General features: G+C 32.5%; 2 protein-coding genes across 8 annotated transcripts; one reads left to right on the plus strand and one right to left on the minus strand.

The window, feature by feature from the left end:
• Window positions 1-4,258: 4,258 nt before the first annotated feature.
• LOC110634710 (mediator of RNA polymerase II transcription subunit 27) lies at window positions 4,259-7,322 on the minus strand. Its single transcript, XM_021783831.2, has 7 exons — window positions 6,866-7,322; window positions 6,408-6,573; window positions 5,746-6,211; window positions 5,057-5,116; window positions 4,891-4,959; window positions 4,711-4,754; window positions 4,259-4,633 (listed from the first exon to the last, which is right to left on the minus strand). Exons 1-7 carry the CDS (start codon window positions 7,149-7,151, stop codon window positions 4,459-4,461), a joined length of 1,266 nt encoding a protein of 421 aa, XP_021639523.2. The 5' UTR covers window positions 7,152-7,322; the 3' UTR covers window positions 4,259-4,458.
• A 98-nt stretch (window positions 7,323-7,420) lies between these two features.
• On the plus strand, window positions 7,421-21,268 carry LOC110634708 (uncharacterized). 7 transcript variants are annotated; one of them, XM_021783825.2, is made up of 20 exons: window positions 7,421-7,556; window positions 7,864-7,925; window positions 8,011-8,083; window positions 8,496-8,618; window positions 9,224-9,393; window positions 11,130-11,279; window positions 11,875-12,018; window positions 12,124-12,184; window positions 12,618-12,904; window positions 13,307-13,438; window positions 14,537-14,656; window positions 17,487-17,573; window positions 17,722-17,844; window positions 17,984-18,101; window positions 18,195-18,320; window positions 18,978-19,112; window positions 19,207-19,358; window positions 19,551-19,691; window positions 20,582-20,866; window positions 20,957-21,268. In XM_021783825.2, exons 2-20 carry the CDS (start codon window positions 7,869-7,871, stop codon window positions 21,047-21,049), a joined length of 2,577 nt encoding a protein of 858 aa, XP_021639517.2. In that variant the 5' UTR covers window positions 7,421-7,556; window positions 7,864-7,868; the 3' UTR covers window positions 21,050-21,268. The 7 variants fall into 7 exon arrangements, 6 of the variants coding, with proteins under 6 accessions (XP_021639517.2, XP_021639516.2, XP_021639519.2 ...); XR_002491033.2 differs by having other exon boundaries at window positions 7,438-7,566; window positions 20,788-20,866; window positions 20,957-21,024; XM_021783824.2 differs by having other exon boundaries at window positions 7,438-7,566.
• The last annotated feature ends 1,579 nt before the right edge of the window (window positions 21,269-22,847 follow it).

The following is a 22,847-nucleotide window of genomic DNA, read 5'->3' on the forward strand; positions in this document are numbered from 1 at the left end:
CCTACTTTGCGAATCCGACAATCCCTCATCTGTGCATGTCACCAATCGAGCAATCTCTCACCAACTTGCCAATCCGCCATTGCAATGTTGTAGCCTCACAGCAAAGCTAAACCTCTCTTTTTCCTCTATTTTTTCCATTCACTTGTGACAACTTATAATATTGTGATTTTGAGTTAATGTACATTTTGTTTATCCATCCTGTGTTTATGGAATGTGAGATTACTAATTTGTAAATTTTTTTTCGTATTATCTGTAACTTACATTGATTTGACTATAGATGAAACTATAGATGAAAGAATGAAGATAGGGAAACTGAATTTTTGAGCTGAACTGATTTATTTCATTTTAGCTCAATTTGATTTGATTTTTAATTTATTTAATTTTTAATTTATTTAATTTGATTCGATTAAAAAACGAGCTCTAAGTGTGAACTATTCTATAGTTACCCTTAACTACAAGAAAAAAGAAAAAGGAAAAGAAAAAAAAAAGGAGCTTCATCATTACATGCAAAATTTTTTTCACGTATAAGCAACACAACTTGTGCGATATCAATTCTTACAATTTCTCACCAAGATTAATGAAATATCACCAAGATTAATGTCTCTTCCTGTGTAACTCTATATAATACAATCAAATTATCATTTATTAAAACAACCATCATAAGAATCAATCACCGATCAATCAAGCAAGAAACAAACAATAATCACTAAAGAGAGAGGCAAGTGCCATGACAAACCATGGTGTTTGAGTATTTGCTTTTACACACAGAGACGGTGCAGATTGCAGAGAAAAACCCTAACAAAGGGGTTTTTGTCTTCTTGATTTTTAGAAATGGGTTTTCAAATTCGGGTGGAGGAGGTGGGCTTTGAGTAATCCGATTGGTGCAAATAGACAATTATTCGGGTTGGTGTTGGAAATGCTTGATCCAGGCCCATCTTGACCCTATTGGGCCGAAGTTTTACTTTAGGGCAATGAACTTTCTATAGCTATCAATTTGGGTCAAACAAATATGGCCCACTCTCTATTCCGTTAGTTCAATTTGGGTCAATAATTATAATTTCGGACTTTTTTTAATAAGAAGATTTTTTTTCGAAAATTATATTTTATTAAATTAAAAAAAAAGATGTTCTTTTGGTAATAATAATAAAAAATTAAAAAAAATAAAATTTAAAAATATATATATATAAATTTTTTATCCTTAAATTTTTATATTATGAAATTTACATTTGATTATTAAATTATTAAATATTAACTTAATTATAATATTTTAGTTTGCTTTAAAATATTACCCACCAACATGACAGTCAAAGAGGCAACTCTTGAAAGTAAAATATCAAATGTGGAGGTCAAAGTGTTAGCACCCATAGAGAAAGTTAAAGACAGAACAAGAGGCCTCTCAGCCACCTAAACTAGATAAGATTGAATCGAACAAAGCAAAATGATTCTAGGCCTAGATCGGATAAGCGGAGTAATAATGTTTTTGTTCACCCAACAAGCTGAGCAAAATCCATACCGAGCAATAGCAAAAAATCATCATATGTTCAAGGCAAATTTATAGGATATAATATCGGAATGTCAACCTAAAATTATCTTTATAATTAAGGTAACGACTATTTTCCTTAAAAGATTATAAATATTAGGAACAACAAGAGATCATTTACGCTTTTTATACTATCAAAAGTCCATATTAAATTATTCTCTCAATCTCTCATTTTCAAGTTATTGATTTTCTTATTTGAGCGTTGGAGTAGCTGATCAAGAGGCCACCACCCTCACTTTTCTTTGTTTTTCAGGTCTACATGGTAATTGGACTAAACTTTTAGAGCTCACAGCAGCATCATATATCTCTGATATGTATTTATATTCTATTATTTTTTTATTATTTTTATTAATCAGATTTTATATTATTAATATTATGAAATCATCTTTTAAAAATTATAGGACTCAATAAAATATATTAAATTTTTGTTTATTGAAATATATTAAATTTAATATAAAATTTTAAAGTAATTTTTTAAGAGCAATTCAAATAATAACACTAAATAAATCATCAATTTTCTATACATCGCATGGAGAAATTTTTGACAAATTTAAAATATATGAAAATTTATTCTAGATGGAATATAGAAAACTTGTCCTTCGTAACTGTGAGCGTTCTGGTGGAGGGTTCATTGAACCATCGACAGTACTTTGTAAATCAGTTTTCATTATGTTGGAAGGGTCCAACTTATTGAATAGAGTATAACTACATAATATAATTCTTGAATAAAGACATACCAACAAATGTAGGTTGACCTGTGAACTAAGGGTAAGTCTTATTCGATTTAAATTAAATAAATTAAATTAAATTATTTAATTTTTATGTTAGTTTGATTTTAAATTTTGAGAATTTTAATTTTAAATTTTGAGAATTTTGATTATCTCAATTTAGTTTAGTGGTAGCGGAAAAAAAAAATTGCGCTTGCATATTAAATGTCTATACTTTACATATAAATTTATTAAATTTTTTAATGCAATATGTTAATATGAAAATATAAATAATAAAAAAATGGAAAAAGCTATATGTTTTTATTATAAGGTATATAGACTATATGTTAATATATATTAATAGTATTGAAGCTAAAATTTAAGTTAATTGGCGATCACTATATTTGTAATTATCTCTATCATCATAATTCGGATTTATATATTTTGAATGAATATACACAATTAATATAATAAAATAAATAATTTTTTTTTTATTTCAAATTGATATTATTTTTATGAGAATCACAGTAAATATGTGAGCATAAATTATAAAAATAAATACTGGTATTATTGATTTAAATACTATTACTATTAAATAACTATTAATTAGCATGTTAATTCCTTTATTAATTAGCACATTATTATTTTCAAAAAAAGTATAATGTGGTAATATTAGAGAAAAATATTTTCATAGAAAATGCCATGTCTCAACAGCACCTTGGGAAAACAATACTTACTTTATATACATGCCAGGAAATTGTACATGTTTTTACACGTATCTATTAATAATTTTAAAATATAAATAAATAATTTTAATTTATATAATTTTAGTTTTAATATATGAAAAATAAAAGTGTCTTATACTATTGTTAATTGCTTTATATTTTATTTTTATTATTTTTTAAAAAGATTAAACCTTTATATCTTGAATTTTTTAATGAAGATTTTTATATTAAAAATTATAGTTTATAAATAAATTGACATGCATAACTTCACACACATATATGTATTAAATGCAAATTAATATAAAATTATAAAAATAAAATAAATTAAAATTTATTAAATACATAAAAAGAGAGGGTGAGCAAAACTTTTAAATATTTCATATAAACTCTTAAAAAGTTTTAGACTAGTTTTTGAAAAATTTGTCACCGCCTAGCCCTACTCCTTACCACTTCATTTCTAAATTTTTGTTTTCTTCTCCTTTGGCAATTGAGACTACCACCTCACCTCTTCAATACCCATTGCTTATTCTCCTTCGTTTCCTCTTCATTGTTCGTCGCCCTACTTTGCGAATCCGACAATCCCTCACCTGTGCATGTTGCCAATTGAGCAATCTCTCACCTCTTCATTTCTTATCGTTCATCTACTTACCATCGCCCTACCTCTTGAATCCTCCATCTCTTCTTCTCCTTTGTTTCCTCTTCATTGTCCGTCGTCCTACTTTGCGAATCCGACAATCCCTCATCTGTGCATGTCACCAATCGAGCAATCTCTCACCAACTTGCCAATCCGCCATTGCAATGTTGTAGCCTCACAGCAAAGCTAAACCTCTCTTTTTCTTCTATTTTTTCCATTCACTTGTTACAATTTATAATATTGTGATTTTGAGTTAATGTACATTTTGTTTATCTATCCCGTGTTTATAGAATGTGAGATTACTAATTTATAAATTTTTTTTTTTGTATTATCTGTAATTTACATTGATTTGACTATAGATGAAGCTATAGATGAAAGAATGAAGATAAAGAAACTGAATTTTTGAGCTGAATTGATTTATTTCAATTTAGTACAATTTGATTTGATTTTTAATTTATTAATTTTTAATTTATTTAATTTAATTCAATTGAAAAACGAGCTCTTAAGCGTGACTATTCTATAGTTACCCTTAACTACAAGAAAAAAGAAAAAGAAAAAGAAAAAAAAAGGAGCTTCGTACATTACATGCAAAATTTTTTTCATGTATAAGCAACACAACTTTTCCTGATGTATGCCATGATATTACCAAATATTAAAAAAAATTGATCATAATTACAGTATGTAAAAAAAGCCAGAGTCATTCTGCCACATCTTGTGCGATATCAATTCTTACAATTTCTCACCAAGATTAATGAAATATCATTCCTAGGTGAACCTGTAAAATGCCTCATAAGTCACAGATAGGCATCTCAAAGTAGTCAAACATCATCGAGTCGGCTAAAGTTAGAGAAACTACAATTCCTCCGAAAAGCAACCAATATGATAAGCTCCTGGAAACTGGTCCTTGGCTGAGGAAGTGGCAGGGGCTGATGAAACTTTCAGAGGAGAAAAATGCCGGTAAGGTCGATGAACTGGAGGTAGCAATAATGATGATTCTCGGTCCATTGCCAGTAGCCGCCCACACTTACTGCACAAACAACTAACAAGTTCATAATCTGAAAAAATTACGTAATCGCATCAAGTCAAAAGAAGTGTGACTTTTACCTGCAAACTTTAGTAAAGAGTGTTTGATAGCTGCAGATCCAATGCTTCCAAACCAAAAAAAAAAAAAAAAAACAGAGAGAAAAGCATCAAGAAAAAGACAGAATGTGCCAAAGATTCATATTTACCTTCAGAAACATGAACAATTAACAAACACCAAAATCGATAACTTCAGGACCATACCAAAAGGAAATACAGTGCTGTTTCAGTCCCAATCCCCAGAAAATGTTGCAGTGCCATTGCAGCATGCTCCTGGAAAGGTGTTCAAAGAAATCAGCCTGAACTGAAAGGTTTAAACATATCAGCCACCCCAACAAGAGATAATTAAATTACAGACAAGCATGGTTACCGTGATATGTCTGAATACATGATGAACTGAAAAACCTCTTGTATGTACGTAGCTGCCTCCCTATTGAAGAGGGTAAAAGATGAATAAATTGTCAGCAAAATGCAGCTAGAACACCCTCCTGTGTAAAAGGAAGGGGCAGCAAAATACAAAACCAAGTAGATAATGGATTCGGTACAAGATTTTTTTTTTTTAAGCTCAAAAGCAACGAAATGTAATTGTCTCGTTGACAACACTTAAAAATATTTTTTGGTTCAGTTCCAACAATTAGTGGCACAAGTAAAACCATACGCCCCATCAAACTAGAATTAAGGGTAGGATTTGACTAATAAAATTTGGTGAATTGACTTCTATAATGTTGAGACTACATGTTACTGCTCAGTTTGAGAAACAGCACCTGAACTTATAAGTTAATCTAAATATATAATACATGGATAGGATGTACTAGGATAGTGAGAACATATCCAAGCAAGCACTAAAATTCAACTCTTCACTTTTTTACTGCAATTCTGATATAAACTTCAAACAGGAGTAATTATTGAACTCTGAATTGCAGCAACTATCAAGAGGTAAAGTGATGCTACTCTAGAAGGAAGAGGCAATATGGTCATACATGAACATCAGAGCTTACCAATCATACCAAGGTAATGAACTAGAATTGAGAAAAAGAGAGATCTTATAAACAAAATTACCTCATCTGGTGAAAAGAAAGCTACTGCATCTGGGTCAATAGAACCAGCTGGATGCAATGAAACAATAGCTCTGAAGACAGAAGGAAACAACAGTTCAATTACAGCAGCCTTATCGGTGGTAACAGGGCCCTGTGATCCTGTTCTTAGTTTATTTAAAGAATGAAAAGTATGCTCTTTTGATGCTTCAACAGGATTTTCATTTGTTGAATTTGGCAGTGAAGAAGCTCTTTTCAACCAATCTAGTCGTTCATAAGTGAAAACTTTCAAATTTGGCATTTCTTTTTCCAGACGTGTTAAAACATCTGATAATGTTTTGCAATCACTAAGATCTTCCTGAAGGGTTGCTGGTGGCACTTGGGTACTGCAATGCTTTTTTGATGCAGGTTCATCACTTTGACCCTCTAGTCCATCATCAAGGTGAGGGAAAAATTGCCTTTTCTGATCTGTGAATGCCTTAAGAGCTAACCTGCAAATAAATGTTGAGTTGATACATGTAAAGACAGAAAGTGCGTACACGCTGAACAATAAATGTTGAGTTGATACTTGAAATTAATTATACCATATAACTATTATATGCCAATGGGTCAAATTTATGCATAACTGCACTGTATCAAAGTGGCACAGGCATTTGCCATAACAATATCAAAGGTCTCCAAACCAACCTGGTTCTATCAACTGCTGATGCACCAGCCTGGCCAGCAAGTTGCCTTTTCCAAGCATATGCAACGACTGCACCATCTGGACACACCAATGGCATATGCAAACCCCAAGAGTTGCTTCGTGACCTTAGAGAATCATTGAGAACCCCAGATTCTTCTAGCTGCCTTCCTACCGAAATTAACAAGATTCAATATTCATGAGCAACAGCACCCTACTACCAAATTGAAGTCGAAAGAACACACACCAACATGCACATAACTAAGATCAACTGCAGCTCAGATATTAATGTGCTTTTTCTCCAATTTCTTCATTAAATTGCAAAGAAAATAAAGGCTATTCCATCAATTTCACAGAACAGTATGAAACTATTTGCATTATCGTCGTCGTTTGACATTAAACCATAAAAGCCTAAACCTAAGAATCTTGCAACAACAGAAAAATGCAAACCGCTTAAACATACCAACGGCGCGGAGGTCTTGGAGATGTTGACGCATAGCAGTGTCTTCTTTGGCGAACAAATGCAAGGGCTTGTTACTCTGGTGGGGCTGCGCTGCAATGAACAGCGCTTCGAGGAGCCGGTCAGCGCCGAGCCTTACGTCGGCAATGAGACGAGCTGCTTGGGCCAGCCTGTCCATAGCCATCGCCACCTGCTTGGGAGGCGCATCCGCAGATGAAGCCTGGTTCGAATTCTGGATCGCCATCGCCTGAGGCTCCTGCTGCTGCATTAAAGCGTTGGGTTTCATCATGACGCTAGAGTATTAGTAATAACTCTACGCACTGATTCAAACAAGAATTTTTTGGTTTTTTGTTGGACTCCTTCGACTACGAGCCAGAGGAAGTCAATTCACAAGAAATTTTAGGGTTTGTTTGGATCAAAATAAAATGTGCGCGCCACCGCTAAATAGAATAAAGATTTCGAGTTGACCTAATACTAATAGCATCCGACCCGATTAGAACCTGCTCCGACAAAGAAAATAGAAGGGATTCGGTACCGGTTCTTAACAGAGTTCGGGTTTAAATACATCGTTTAGAATCCGGATCAGGTCCATCATTGTTCCTACTTCCAAAAGATCATCTTCTTCCCCGTTTAAGGTCTCTTCACCAATATAGCACTGTCTAGTCTGGCGGCCTCATCTTCTTCCCCGTTCAAGGTCCGATAGAGTATTTTCTCTCTCCTTTCACTCTTTATGTGAGTGTGTGTTACTTTTCTTTATGCTTCACGCTGCGTCATCTCTCTCGGTCTCTCTCTCTCTTTCCTCCTTCTTCTTCTCCTCTTCCCCCTTTCCTCTATTTTCTTCCCCCCTATCCTCTATTTTCTGTTTGGTTGTGGCATAGTCACAACACTTGGCTAAAACTAGCATGAGCTTTTAATTATTGGCATGGAATTAATTTTATGAAGACCTATATCAAATTCATGATTATCATTAATTTTTCCTTTACCTTTATTGTTTTTTGTAGTGGAAATGGCAAAAACTAAGGCTTCCTCAAAAAAGCAGCAAAAGCGTGGTGTCGATTTCAAGGTGAATTTACCTAGTAACACCTTACCTTTTCTATAAGTCCTAAATTTCATGGCGTTTATTGATGGATTTTTTTTAATGTCTATAGAAAATTAAGCGGAAGCTTGGCAGGAAATTGCCACCACCTAAGAATGCTACAAACACTGAAATTAAATCCAAAGGTAAGGTAAAATAAAGTATAAGGCTCCATGTTTCCTTTTTTCTTTTAATTAGTCAAGAAATTGCTTGTTTCACTGGGAGATTCTTTTTGAAGAAAATGTTAGATTTTTTTTTTTTCTATGCTAAAGCAAATGATAGATGTATCATATTATCGCATTTATCATTAAGGAATGTTATTTCTATATGTTTGTTAATCGAGTAAATCCTTCCACAGAACTACAGTTAAAATGTAATTGCTTAAAATTGTAGTTTTATTCGTACAGTATGTCCAAGAAGAATGAAATCCCAAGGGCTTTTCATGCCTTTACAAGTTAATATCTTCTAAGATGAATGGATCCTTTATATGCTGTTATGTTCAGTTGTAAATGGCTTTCTGTGAGTAATATGATTGTTGAAAGAATGTATTATGAGCAGCAATTATTCTTCCTGAGCAAAGTGTGGCATCAGAGAAAATGGGTTTAGCTGTGAGCAAGAAAGGCTTGACTTTGAAAGAGCTACTTCATCAAACTTCCCATCACAATGCAAAAGTTCGAAAAGGTAGCCTCATTACTACAATATTATTTCGTTATTGTAAACGACCTTCTTTTAAAAGTTCAAGGTAGTGAATGAGATCTGAAAATATAATACTCTGGTTATCAAGAAATGTAGGGGAAAGGAAGTTGGTAGAATATCTTAATTTGGTTATCACGTGGGAAACAAAACAAGCAAATGACATAATATATGTTATGGAGCTTAGAGTAAATTTTTTTCCTATCCCATGGGAAAACATTGGTTCTTACAAAATACTAAAAGGATGATGATATCATTGCATACATATCTGCTAGTGGTTGAATGTTTCCAATGCTTCAACTGAATACTGGTTTCTCTTGTGGCTGAAAATTTGCCTGCCTTTTTGTCTTTGTTATCTACTTGACTACTCAATTATTCTTTTATGTTTATTTGGATTTTTTTTTGTTTACTGTTTAAAGTCAAATAATTTATGTAAGTTGTGCATGTGAATCATAAAATGTAGAGGCTTTAATGCTTCCACTATTAGTTAATGAATCTTTGATTGAATTTACCAATTCAATTACTTGAAGGATTCATGAATCTTTGATGCTGGCAAGAGTTTTTTAGTTTATTATATCCCATTCCTTTTGCAGATGCATTGATGGGTATGAAGGATTTATTCCTTAAGTATCCAGAAGAGCTGAAATTGCACAGATATGCAGTTATAGAAAAACTACGTGAACGTATCAGTGATGAGGATAAAATGGTTCGAGAAGCCCTTTATCAACTTCTCAATTCAGTAATTTTACCTAGTTGCAATGAGGTAGTTCTTCATTTTCTCTACTGCTTGAAAGCTCCTATTTGTAGTGGTTGTGAATTGGACACCTTATAAGGACAGTCTTTAAATTTGGCTCCATAAGTTCTGGGTTAGAGAATAGAATGAAAATAATGGGTAGACCTAAACTGACTTGGAGGAGAGTAGTACAACATGACCTAGAAGTATTACACATTTCCGATGATTTAATCCAAAATCGTTTAGAGTGGAGAAAGAGAATCCATATAGCCGACCCTAATAAATTTTTGGGATAAAGGCTTAGTTGAGTTGAGTTTATTTTGCAGTCTTATCTTCTTTATTATAACTTCTTTTATTGTTTGGGATAGCAAGTTTCCCATCTATCTGTTTATCACCCAAAGCATGAGACAACTGTATTTGATCATTTTGTTAATGCTTGTTTGGAGCTTATTGATGGAAAAACAATTCTAGGATGTGATTTGTTTTTGTGTGGGTGTTTCTGTGCTTGATGTCAGAGATAATGTTTAAAATCTTGCACACTTTATGCACAAATTGTCATTTATGAATCTTTACCATGTCCACTTCATGTAAAATTAACGATCAGAAATATATTCATACTGTACTGCCTACCCTAGGACCATAAATTAGTGCTTATCACTTTTATTTATAGTGTCTTTTTCTTTCATCTTAACATAATTTAGAAAAAGTCAAGAAATATGGGTTTCCTGTTTCTTTCCTCTAATCTTCTATTGTGGATTTTCCAATACACATCTTGTTTCTTTCCTCTAATTTTCTAATACGGATTTTCCAATGCACTGGTAGAAATTTCAATTGTCTAGTTGTTTGAAGAGTTCAATATCCAGGTCAGAATAGTGTTTGTTGGTACATGAATACAACCTCAAACGAGAATAAAGATTTATAGTTTCTTTTCATTTATCATTGAGGAATAGCTCATAGATGAGGATGAGGGTGTAATTCGTAGGATCAAAACAAGTTGGATGAAATGGAGGAGTGTGATGGGTGTTCTATGCAACTGTAGGATCCCTTACAAAGTGAAAGGCAAGGCAAGTTTTGTAAAATTGTGGTCAAGCAACGTATATTGTATGAGAGTGAGTGTTGTGCACCTAATGTACAACATACCTACAAAATGAGTGTGGTAGAGATGTGGATGTTTAGATAAATATTTGGTAACAGAATAATTGATAAAACTAGGGATGACCACATCGATAAGAGACAACATGTAGCACACATTACGGATAAAATCAATTAACAAAATTTGGTCATATCCTACACAAAGCATTGAATTCTACAGCATGAAAGTATGATAAGTTAGTGGTGAAAGGAGTGAGAACAAAAAGAGGGAGACCTAAAATGACGTGGAGGGAAGCAGTACAAAAAAATTTACAATTTTTTTTTGGAAATTTATGTGGAATTGATTTCAAACAGAGTTGAATTTCGAAGAAGGATCCACGTAGTTGATCCCAACTAGTTTGGGATTGTGGCATAGTTGTTGTTCTTGTTGTTGTATATCCTTAAATCAAAGCCAAAGAAGATGATGTTTCGTAGAGTATTTTGCACTCTCTCTCTCTCGTCGTCACAAGTTGATGTTTTTGATTTCTTAACTTTTAGTTGTTATTTTTTATTTTTTTGCTGGTTCTTCTACCTTTCCAATGAGGCATCCTGTCATTAATTGTTGTTGTATTATTCTTTATCATCATTACTCCGTCCTTTGCTTTGACAGTTGTTTCTCTGCTCTACTTGTCCAGGATAATCAAAGGCCTTTCATTTCTTTAATGATGGCCTACATTTTTAATGCAATGACACATTTAGCAATTGAAGTTCGGCTTATGGCTTTCAAGTTTTTTGATCTCATTGTGCAGCATTATCCTGCTGTGTTTCCCTTGTATGCTGAAAAGGTAACTTAATTTGGATCATGCTATTCAGACATTTGGAGTGCATCATTGATGCTTTGTTTTTGAATACACACACACACACACACACACGCACACACACTCTATTGATGTCCATAGCTGGTGGTAGAAACTGCATAATGTTTTGACTTCAAATGTCAAATTTCTGTTAATTATTCATTTCTTATAAAAGTACAAAACTATGGGTCATATTAATGTTGAAATGGAAGGGAAATGAACAATTTATACATGGTATAACTATAAGAGTGCATAATGACCACAGATACATTATTGTAGTTTTTCACCTTATAGTTGCTTGAGGGACATCTTTCTTTTACTTTAAATCTTCAAGATTTCTTTGTGTTTCTACATAGATTGTTTAGGGTATAAGTGAATCATTTTGTTAGTGCATAAGTTGTAGGACTTTTATTTAATGGCAAAAAAAGTACACATTCAGTTGTCAATCAACCTCATATATAATCGAATCTTAGAAAAAGTTAGGAATTCATCCAAATCCTCACCTACTGTCCATATATTGTCAATATGAACTTTAGTTGATATGATTTTTGCAAATGATCTTTCATTTGTTGTTGATTAACAGGTTCTTCAAAATTATGCGGATATTCTGCGGAAGAACCAGTTCTATTTAGAAGACAAGGGCAAGCTCAAGAGTGCGCTTGCTGGTTTGGTGCACTGCTTATTGCTGTTGCCATCTAATAAAGTAGAAGTTGACTCATTCAAGAAGGTTCTCTCCACAAATTTATTGCAAAGTAGAAGTTTTTTAAGTCTTTTCCTTTGTTGCTTTCTGATTGCCTATTTTTTTCTAATAATCTCTTCTTCAATTTGATAGGTAGTCCCAAGGCAAGATTTGTTGCATGCTTATGAACCTGACAGGCCTACAAAATTTGCTGGTATTGCTCAGCACCATTTTCTTATTTTTCTATGGGTTTTTGTCGAGTTACATTTCCCAATGCCATCATTCTGTTTCTGCATTTATGGTCATGTATGTGTTACCAAATATATAAATACATGTAGTTTTGCACAGGCAATAATTCCAGCAACCTTACCATTTATGATTTATATATATTTAATTTAACATGATTTTGAGAGTTGTTGGCTACTTTTTGTTTATTTTGCTATTTAGCTCATTGTTTTGCATGGCTTTCTATTCTTGCTGACAAATCGATTCATAGCTGATAATTATAACTGATAGCACATTCTCTACATTCATTGTAATAAGTGTTACCATATTTATTTACTTTTTTTTGTCATACTCCCAATATTAGAATCTAATAATTAGATTGTATTGTACCAAACCTTAAATTTTTCTTTTTGTTTGTGTAGATTTTTCTGTCATCATCAATGAACTAAAGGATTTCGTTCCAGTTTTAGTCAATTGCTTCCAAGCCTTTATTCCATTAATTCATAGTGCGCCGCAATTGGATGCACAATCATTTGATTGCTTACGTAACATACTTCATAGCATTGACCTTATAGTCAGATTTTTTGTTTATGCGACTGACAAGGGTAATCCAGAATCATATGCTTCTATGTGGGATCAAGGCATCTCATCAGTGCTACTAAAGAAGTTCCTAGGTGTATTTCCATTCAATGCAGTGCACTCAGAAAAGGTAGGACCTTATGTTTACTTGCAATGTGTTTCTCCATCAATTTGTTTGGCTTAGAAGATTGGAAATAGGCGAAAAGATTGCATAAGAAGGGAGGGTTGGGGGGGGGGGGGGGGGTGTTAACTCAGGAGGTTGAAATGTATGAGGATAATTTCTTTATCATTTGTGGAGGGATGAGAAAATGTGAGATATTTTGGGGGGAAATTACTTTCTCCAATTTTCTTTTCTCCTTTGTTTCTTTTCCACTGAACAAATGGAAGTATGGTTCTTTTTTTCCCCTACTGCATGTATTCCTCCCTTATCTTTTTATAGTTTCTATTCTATCTTAGACTGTCTATATGTCTTAAGTTCTGTAACTCTTCTGACTCACTGTCATAGTGACTTAGCATTTGTTTTCAATGGCAGGATGATGACAGATATTTTTCCTTGAATGTTATGATTGCTGAAATATTTTTGCACTTAAGTGAATGGATCTACCCTCCTGCTGAGTTACTAGAGAAATTTCTTGCATTTATAGAGCATGCACTGCTTGAAAAGGTCTAACACTCTTGACTTCCATGCCATTACTATCCCAGAAATGTAAGAAAAGTGCTTAATCGAGAGAACTTTGCGTCTTTGGCCTATTAATTAGTAATCAATATGATGCTTTATTCCTTCTTAAATTGATATAGAATTATTTCATGGTATTTTTTTTCATAGGAAATTATAATGCTCTTGTAAATAGATTAGGCTGATATATTATGCTAGGACTGCTCACAAGTTCAAGTCAAACAATCATTTTAATTAATATATCATAAGGGCAGCAGAAAAATGTCAAGAGCTACCTTCAATGGCAGCCAGAGGATATAAGTCACTTGAAAATTGAAATATGAGAATATAAGATGAAACATTTGATTTTCTGATAATTTCATTCATAAGTAATAGCTATGTCTTCAAACTTCTTATAGATGAATCTACTAGAATACCCTCTGAAGTTTGGGGTGCTTTATAATGTAGAATTGATAGGACTTAGTAGAAAGCAGTATAAGGTTTCAGGACAGGCTTATGGTTGACTGAATATGATGAGGATGATTACTTAGAAATGAAGGAATTCATGATGAAGTATAAACAATAAATCTGCCAATCTTAATTAAAATCACGGCATCCTGGAGAGATTATTATCATAGGTTCTTCTGGAAGTGTGTATGTCTATTACTGTGTTATGAATTGAAGTAATCTCCATTTAGAATTTAAGAAACTCGTAATATTGTAGAATGTTTGCTGATTACTTTTAAAGTTGCTTCTGTAGTAGTTCAATGTTAAAAGCATTTGCACCCTGCTTAATTAACTATATGAAAAGCTGTAAACCAAATAACTTCAACACATATTTTCAGTTTGGAAATGGTTTTATTCTTTTAAATACTTTTAGTTAATTCTTTTAAATACTTCAACGCATATTTTGTTCTGAATTAGTTATTGAGATTTTCTGGTGTTCTTGAGTGAAATCCCCTCCTCCCACAACACCCCCCCCCCCCCCCCTCCCCTTCTCTTTTTCTCCTTTTTTTCCTTTTCATGATCAAGGGAACATCATATCTGTTAGTACCTTCCAAATCTTGTATGTGTCTGCTTTTGTTTCTTTATTAATATTTTCTGCAGATCCACAGTGAAACAAGGTCTGGCAGAGCAGTTAGAGAGAAGCAGATACTTACACTAGTTCATTTTATCCCAAAACTTGTAGCACATGTGATAGGCAACTGGAAGTCTCGCCTTCTAAAGGTTTGACTCGTACTTTCAAGAATTGGACGGTTTCTTATTTTCAGCAAATTATGTCAACTAGATCTGATGTAGAATAAATAAAGAACAAAGAACAAGCAAGGACTAATCCTTGGAAAAGGGAACTAATTCTCAATAGTTTTATTCAATCTCAATAATATTTGTATAATCCAAAGCTATTGAATAATAGCAAATTAGCTTTATTTATAGAACTTACAACCCTAATCAAATTAGGAATACAAACTCTAATCAACTCTAATTAGGAATACTAAATAAAATAAATTAGGAAATAATAGACCTAATGATAATAAAATTCCTAAATAGTAAAAACTCTTTAAATTTTCTAATTCTATAATAATTAAAATTCTTAAATAAAATTCTAAACTTCCTATTCTGCATTATTTTCCCTTGGTTAGAAAAAACTTGTCCTTGAGTCTTGAAGTGCTAAATGATCACAAACCAAATACGGAGAACAAACAATACAATCTTCTTAGATGGTAGCAACAAAATTGATTTGAAAAAGTTTACACTCTCTTTTGTATTTCTGAAAATATCTGGATAAATAAAATCAATAAAAATAATAGTTGAAAAGTCCATAGGAACAAGATTCCAATTTTCAAATTCTTTTGTTATTTCCATAAGTTGATTTTTCTTCAATTTCAATTAGAGTTTCCGCGGCTTGATCAACTCCATGCTCTGGAATAAGGTCTTCAATAGATGAAGGTTCAATAATCAAAATTTTAGATTTTTCAATTTCAGACTCTTCAAACTTAGGTTCTTCAGGTTTCTCGTTTTGTTCCTCTTTTTCATCTTCAAGTTGCTCTAAGAGTTCTTCTTTTCATTCATCTTCAAAGTTAAACTTCTTTTCTTAGTTTGCAATTTTAATTTCTTCTTTAAGTTCTCGCACTCTACCGATAACTTTTTAAGCTCTTTTTTTGATAATTCGTCAACCTGTACTTATACTTTTGATAACTTATCAAGCTGTGCTTTCAATTTTTTCACACCTGAAATCACAGGTTCTTTCCTGCATTTTTCAAGCTCTCTTTCCTTGTAAGAATTGTTGTAAATCTTCATATTCCCTTTCCTTATGTAGTAAAATCTATTTAACTTCTCGATATTCACCATATAAGAAAGAACACCTTTCACGATCACATCTATAACTATAATTATCTATCAAATGACATAGAGATAGTAATTGACTCTTATGAAATTAAATGTCATAATTAATTTCTTCAAGAACATTTTTGTAGTAATTGATCACCTCTTCTAGCCTCTCAATACAAGTTTCCATGGCATTTGAAGTAAGAAAACATACTTTACTTGAAGAAAAAAAAAACTCAAAATTCAGATTTTGAGAGTTGTTTTTGCTAAAAACAAGGGTGAGCTTGTTGGGTGTGGAGGCTGATCCGAATATCCGATCCGTTAGTTAATGCTCCAGGGGCATCGGACTGAAGTTTTGACAACGTGAAGAGACAGATCGGCTGACAACAAGTTGTTGAGTTTTTTTGGTTTTTGACTCTTTTTTTTTTGAACTGTAGGCAATAAGAAAAAATTTCAAAGGATAAAAACACCGGTGGGAATCTAAGGAATGGGAAGACTTGAATGGGAAGTCTAGTAATTTTGCGGAAAGCAATGAAAATTTGGCTCAATTTTAGTCTTTGATACCAAATTGATGTAGAATAAATAAAGAACAAATAAGGACCAATCCTTGGAAAAGAGAACTAATTTTCAATAATTTTATTTAATCTTAATAATAATCATATAATCTAAAGCTATTGAATAATAGAAAATTAGCTCTATTTATAGAGCTTACAATTAGGGGTGAGCAAATTTCGGTTTAAATCGAAAAACCGAACTGAACTAAATCAATTCGGTTCAATCAGATCGGTTCGATTCGGTTTTATATTATAAAAATTTTGATTTTTTCGATTCGGGTCGGTTTTGAAGAAAAAAATCGATTAAACCGAACCGAATAGTAATTTTACATATTCAAATTGAACCAAATTAAATCGAATCGATTTTTGAATTGATTTATTTTTATGGAAAATTTATGAATTGTATTTAATTTTATATATATAAATTGTTTAATTTCTTTGATTAATGTTTATTAGGTTGAAATCAAAGTCAAAATTAGACCAAATAACTTGAAAATCAAGTCTAAATTAAAAAATAATAAAAAATTAAAACCGATCAGTTTGAACCGAACCGAAATAGAGCGGTTCGGTTCGATTTGATTTTTTTATCCATTTCGGTTTGGTTTGGTTTCTAAAATATGTAATTCGATTTTCATAATTTAATTCGGTTTGGTTCGGTTTGAACCGAATGCTCACCCCTACTTACAACCCTAATCAAATTAGGAATAGATATCCTAATAAATTCTAATTAGAAATACTAAATAAGATAAATTACGAAATAATAGATTTACAACTCAACTCAACTATGCCTTTGTCCCAAAAATTTGGGGTCGGCTATATGGATTCTTTTTCTCCACTCTAAACGATTTTGGGTTAAATCCTCATAAATGTGTAATGCTTTAGATCATGTTATACTATTCTCATCCAAGTCAGTTTAGGTAGGAAATAATAGATCTAATAATAATAAAATTCCTTAATAATAAAAACTCTTTACATTTTCTAATTTTATAATAATTAAAATTCCTAAATAAAATTTTAAACTTCCTATTCTGCATTAGGATCTCTCTTGGTCACGAGATCATCTATTCTTGCTTTGATGGTTCCTTTTTTGAGGTTTTTGTTCCCAAACATCTGGAGGTTCCCTCAAGGATCATTAATACTGATAGTGAGGATTTTAAATAATCAAATCTAAATTGCAGGCATTTACAAAGACATTCCTTGATTGCAATCCAGAGTCTTCAGTAAAATTGGCTTGCCTTACTGCAATTGAAGAAATGCTTTTTTCTGTAAGCTCAACTCCTGACCTTAGAAAGGCCTGTTCCTTTCCCTAAAATGTTATTCCTATTGTGAGCGTTTGTGCTTGGCAATTTCCACTGCAAACCACTGAATCCTGTGTCTTGTTTCTTTCTCTTATGTATTTTGTAAAATTGTTAGAGAAAAGGAATGTGGCAACCAGATGGATGTGATTCAGAAGTAGTGGACCCTCTTATTACTTGGATAAGAGAGCTACCTGTGTTGTTAATCCTGCTCAGTGATAGGCACCCATCCTCTTCCAAGGTATTTAGACAAGTTAAAGATGAAAATTTTTGCAATTTAGCTTCAGCAATGTTTAAATTTTGCTTTTCTTCTACAATTATCATCTGCAACATTACTCAGCAACAGTTTGATAACCTTTTTACTGCACTCATCCTTGTAGGTTGTGTTGCATCTTCTGCTTTGCATGGGTCAATGTTCTACGCCGAACTCTCTCCTTGCGTTGGAATACGACAACATGCAATACTCACTACAAAAATTTTACTGCACATATCGAGAAGGTCACTACTGATTGATTAACAATTTCATGCTGGTTACATGCATATCTGAGCTTAATTAAATGTTTCTTTGTCATGCTCGTATCTATTTAGCAGGGGATAAATGTTATGGTCCTTTCATAGGGCTTCCAAGGGATTCTCAAGAACTCTCCATCTTTTGTCTTTATTACTTTTCTCACCTAGATGCACTTTTGTTGAAGTCAATAGCTTCATGTTGCCTCTGTGAGTATTACTTGTTCATTAATTTACAGTGTTGGCTGGCTTGTTTTAGTTTTCTCTGCTGTTGATGCTTTGAGGATCTAATATAAATTAGCTCTATGAAGTATCAGGCTGTTATATTATTTAATTTCATATGTGATGGTCCTCCTCCTGAATTGAAAACTTTACAGCACGCGTTGCAAGGAAACCCATATCTATGTATAATGCACTTTTTTCCTAACTTATGTAGCATAAATTAACTCTTTAAGCTGCAAAAGTTTTCATTGTGTAAATTGTATAATGATAATGGCATCAAGCTGAAAAATTGCCCACTTCTGATTTTACATAAAATCGGAAAAGAAGTTACTGCCTGAGTTTTGATGATTAAGATCATGACAATAATGAATACATTATTGTTCCTGGAGGATAAGATTTTCCTTGAAGTTGAACCTGACAATTTTTCTTTCCCACCACAAGATAGTCAATCATATGTTTAGGAATGTCTGAGCTATATGATCTGATACCCTATCGCATTGGGTGCTTAGTAAATTTTATTGCTGGTTTACAGCATGTTATGGGCATTAAAGAAGGGCATGATACTAATAAAGGTGAAAACTATCCATGTCTATTGAATGTCATGGAACTAATTAATTTCCTATCTTCTTTTCTGTTGTATGTCAGGTCCTGACTTGGATGAATTTGTCTTGTTTCGGATCGTAGAGGTTTTGCATTCAGCCTTTAAAGCAGGCCATATTGAGATAACTGACCACTTTAGCTTCTTTGTCACTTTGGTCTCCCGTTTCAATGTTTTTCCAGGTATGTAGAATTATATTCATCATTGTCAACTGGCAAACAAATTTGATGAATGATTTTAGCTAGTTTCTCTCTGAAATTGTATTGATGTCTGCAGAAAACATTAGCCCTGCTATTGAGGAAGATACAAAGATCTCAAATCGTGGAACTTTCAAGAAATTGATCTGTGTTGTTTGCTCATGCCTGGAACAGATGGGTGATGCTTCCCTAGTTTTATTGATATTGGAGGGAGTAATACTAGAGCAGATCGTAAGTTTATTGCTTCAGTAGCATTTTTTTCATTTCATTCTTTCTTTACGCTAAACTGGTAGTTTTTGTACTTCTGAAAATTTTTTAGAGGAATTTTTCTAAATAAGCAAATGAATCTTGATCAGTGCTTAAAAATTTAAAATTTCCTTACAACCTTGAGGCCTTATATTTATGTCAGTGTTCATCTTTCAGTTATTAAAGCCCCCTCTAGACAATGCTCGTGCTATGCTCAGGATGCTTGTTGTGCTAGACTCCAAACCCACGAGACTTTCTGAACAAAGTATTATCACTTTGAGCAATTTCCTTTCAGGCTATTTGATTGACGTTGTTCATGTGAGTATTTTTCGCTCATTTAAATATCTGTCTTCAACTGATTGTTTATTGGTAGACCTGCCATTTTATGTGGTGTCTTGATATTCATAACGTCTTTTGTTAACTTTAGAGTTGTTGTGGCATCAGTTTGTTCCTCTTCTTTTTTTTTTTTTTAATAATAATAATAATAATAATAATAATAATAATAATAACAAGTTGTGAGCTTTCATTGGTTGGTAGTTGTGTGCATTTTAGTATGCGTTGAGCTTAAAAAAAATTTCCAAGTAAATCCAAAATGAAGGAAAAGCCAATGACCAATGCTGAGAAGGCAGTGTAGTTGGCTTTGAATCTATTGGAACATTCTGAAAGAAAATTATTATTTCAGCAAGTTTTGAGTTTTTCTGCACTGCTACGCTTCTGCAATGGCTAGGGACACTGCTTGTTCTTTCTGTTATTCTGATGATATACTATGGACACTGTTGGTCCTTTCTGTTATCCTGATTGTCATCAGAATATTTTGCCTAACCAACCTCAAGCCCTAGCCAGGCCTGTCATGGTCGCATACCTGAATTTGTTACATTCATTTTGCATCTACTATTAATTCTCAATTATATGTATTTCCAGTTCAGTAAAGATTTTGACATGTTAATGCCTTCTTAATGTGTGTACCTTACCCACCATGAGCAGAAAGGAGAAAGGGGGCACTCAACAGCATATAACTTAATTTTCTTTTATATACCTGAATTCTCAACTATATATGTATATTGGAATTAGAAAATGTCATCTTTTGTTCCTTTTTTTTAGTCTTTTTTTTTGAATATAAAGAATCATTATTAGTTTATTATTTTATTGTCCCAAATTGGTGCATCAGTTCTAGGTGGTTCATGTTGAATTGTTTTCACATTATACAGTGTGTGCGAGGAGATGATGCAGAGCCCATGGAAGCTCATGTACGAGCGCAGATGTACTATATTGTGCCTTGCTTTTTCTTGTTTGATAGAAGTAGAAAGCTCTTGCATCTCGTGTTGAATGGGATGGGTTCATTGATAACTAAAAGTACTACAGGACACTCAAGTAGGATAAATGATATTGTTAGTGTCCTAATGTTGATGCATAGGGATGCTAAGATGAAGCAAATTATTTCTTCATCTAGGGCGGAGATTGATCATATTTCACAAAGCATACGCTTATTACAGGTATAGTTTTGCTCAAATGTGTTTGAAATTGGCAGGTACAAAGTGTATGTCATTTAGTTTTAACGTGCATCTGTTTTTCTGCTTTTGCAGTCGGAGGAAAGCAGTCTAACTGTTGGGGAAAGGCATAGAATGCAACGTGCATTAGAGCAACTAAAGACTGTTACAAGCTCATTAGATCAATAGATACAAACAGCAAAGCTGGATATGTTACCCTAGTTTATTGCACTACAAGTTTGCAAAGGCATGCATGCCTAAAATTTTGAAGTTATGGTGGCCATGCATGTTTACAATTTTGAAATATGTAATAGATGATTCGAAGGGGATAATATTTTCCATTTATCAACTTGAGCACAGAACAGGTCTTTTATATTGAAAGATTTTATACAATTTCTATTATGATAAGGATCTTGTTATGGATCTGTGTGTCTTGTTATGGATCTATGAGTGGAGGGTGTAAGTTGGACTTAAGACTGTGTTTTGTTCATTTCATTCTTTCTTCATACTATACGGTAAGGTTTTATACTTTTGGAAATTTTTTAGAGGAATTTTGTAAATAAGAAAATGAATCTTGATCAGTCCTTAAAAATTTAAAATTTCCTTGCGACCTTGAGGCCTTGTATTTATGTCAGTGTTCATATTTCAGTTATTTAAAGCCGCCTCTAGACAATGCCTGTGCTATGCTTAGGATGCTTGCTGTGCTAGACTCCAAACCCACGAGACTTTCTGGACAAAGTATTATCACTTGAGCAATTTCCTTTCAGGCTATTTGATTGAGAGGCAATATGGTCATACACGAACATTAGAGCTCACTAATCACACCAACGTAAGGAACTAGAATTGTGGAAAAGGGAGATATTATAAATAGGACTGTGCACGGTTCTTGGGGGAATCGAACCGAACTGAAGAACTGTACCGAACCAACAGGAACCGTACCAAATCGAATTTATTTTGATATTTTGGTTCGGTTCTGGTTCTTTACTAAGAAACGAATCGGAATCGTATCAAACTGGAACCGAACCGAGAACCGATTTTATATATATACTTTTCTATATTTTTTTAGATATATTATATATTTTCAATATAATTATATATACTTATGTATGTATATAAAATTATAAATTAAATACAAACTAATATTATATTTCATTTTTCTATATTTTTTTAATAATTCTAGTTGTAAATACATTAAATTACCTTATCATTCTTAATTATAAATATACTATTATCTTTTATATATATATATATATATATATATATATATATATATATATATATATATATCTTATAGTTAAATATTTTATAATTAATAAATAGTTAAAATGTATATTATATGATATACTTATACTATTATATTATATAATATATTTAATCTTAAATTATATATGCACCTTATATTAAAGATTATATAATTTAGGTATAGCTAAAAGATATATTATATGATATATTATATATTAATAACTCAATTCAAAACTTAAATGCTAATTCAAGTATGACTTTTTAAGGAAATAATTATATAAAATTATTTTAAGAACCGATAACCGAACTGAAATCGTACCGAACCGAATCGGAACCGAAAAACTGTACCGAACTGAAATCGAAACAATGAAGAACCGAACCGGAACTGTACCGAATTTTCAAAATTCTGGTTCGGTTTCGGTTCCTAGGCAGTAGGGGTGTTCGGTTCCAGTTCATTTCGGGATTTGCCTAGGAACCGAAACCGAACCGGAATTTCGAAATTTCGGTACGGTTCATATTCGATTCTTTATTGTTTCGGTTTCAGTTTGGTACAGTTCTTAGTTTTTTTATTTCGGTTCGGTTCGATACGATTCCAGTTCAGTTCTCGGTTCTTAAAATAATTTTATGTAATTATTTTCTTAAAAAGTCATACTTGAATTAGCATTTAAGTTTTGAATTGAGTTATTAATACATAATATATCATATAATATATCTTTTAGCTATATCTAAATTATATAATATTTAA

The sequence above is a fragment of the Hevea brasiliensis genome, chromosome 5, assembly GCF_030052815.1.
Source record: "Hevea brasiliensis isolate MT/VB/25A 57/8 chromosome 5, ASM3005281v1, whole genome shotgun sequence".
Lineage (NCBI taxonomy): Eukaryota > Viridiplantae > Streptophyta > Magnoliopsida > Malpighiales > Euphorbiaceae > Hevea > Hevea brasiliensis.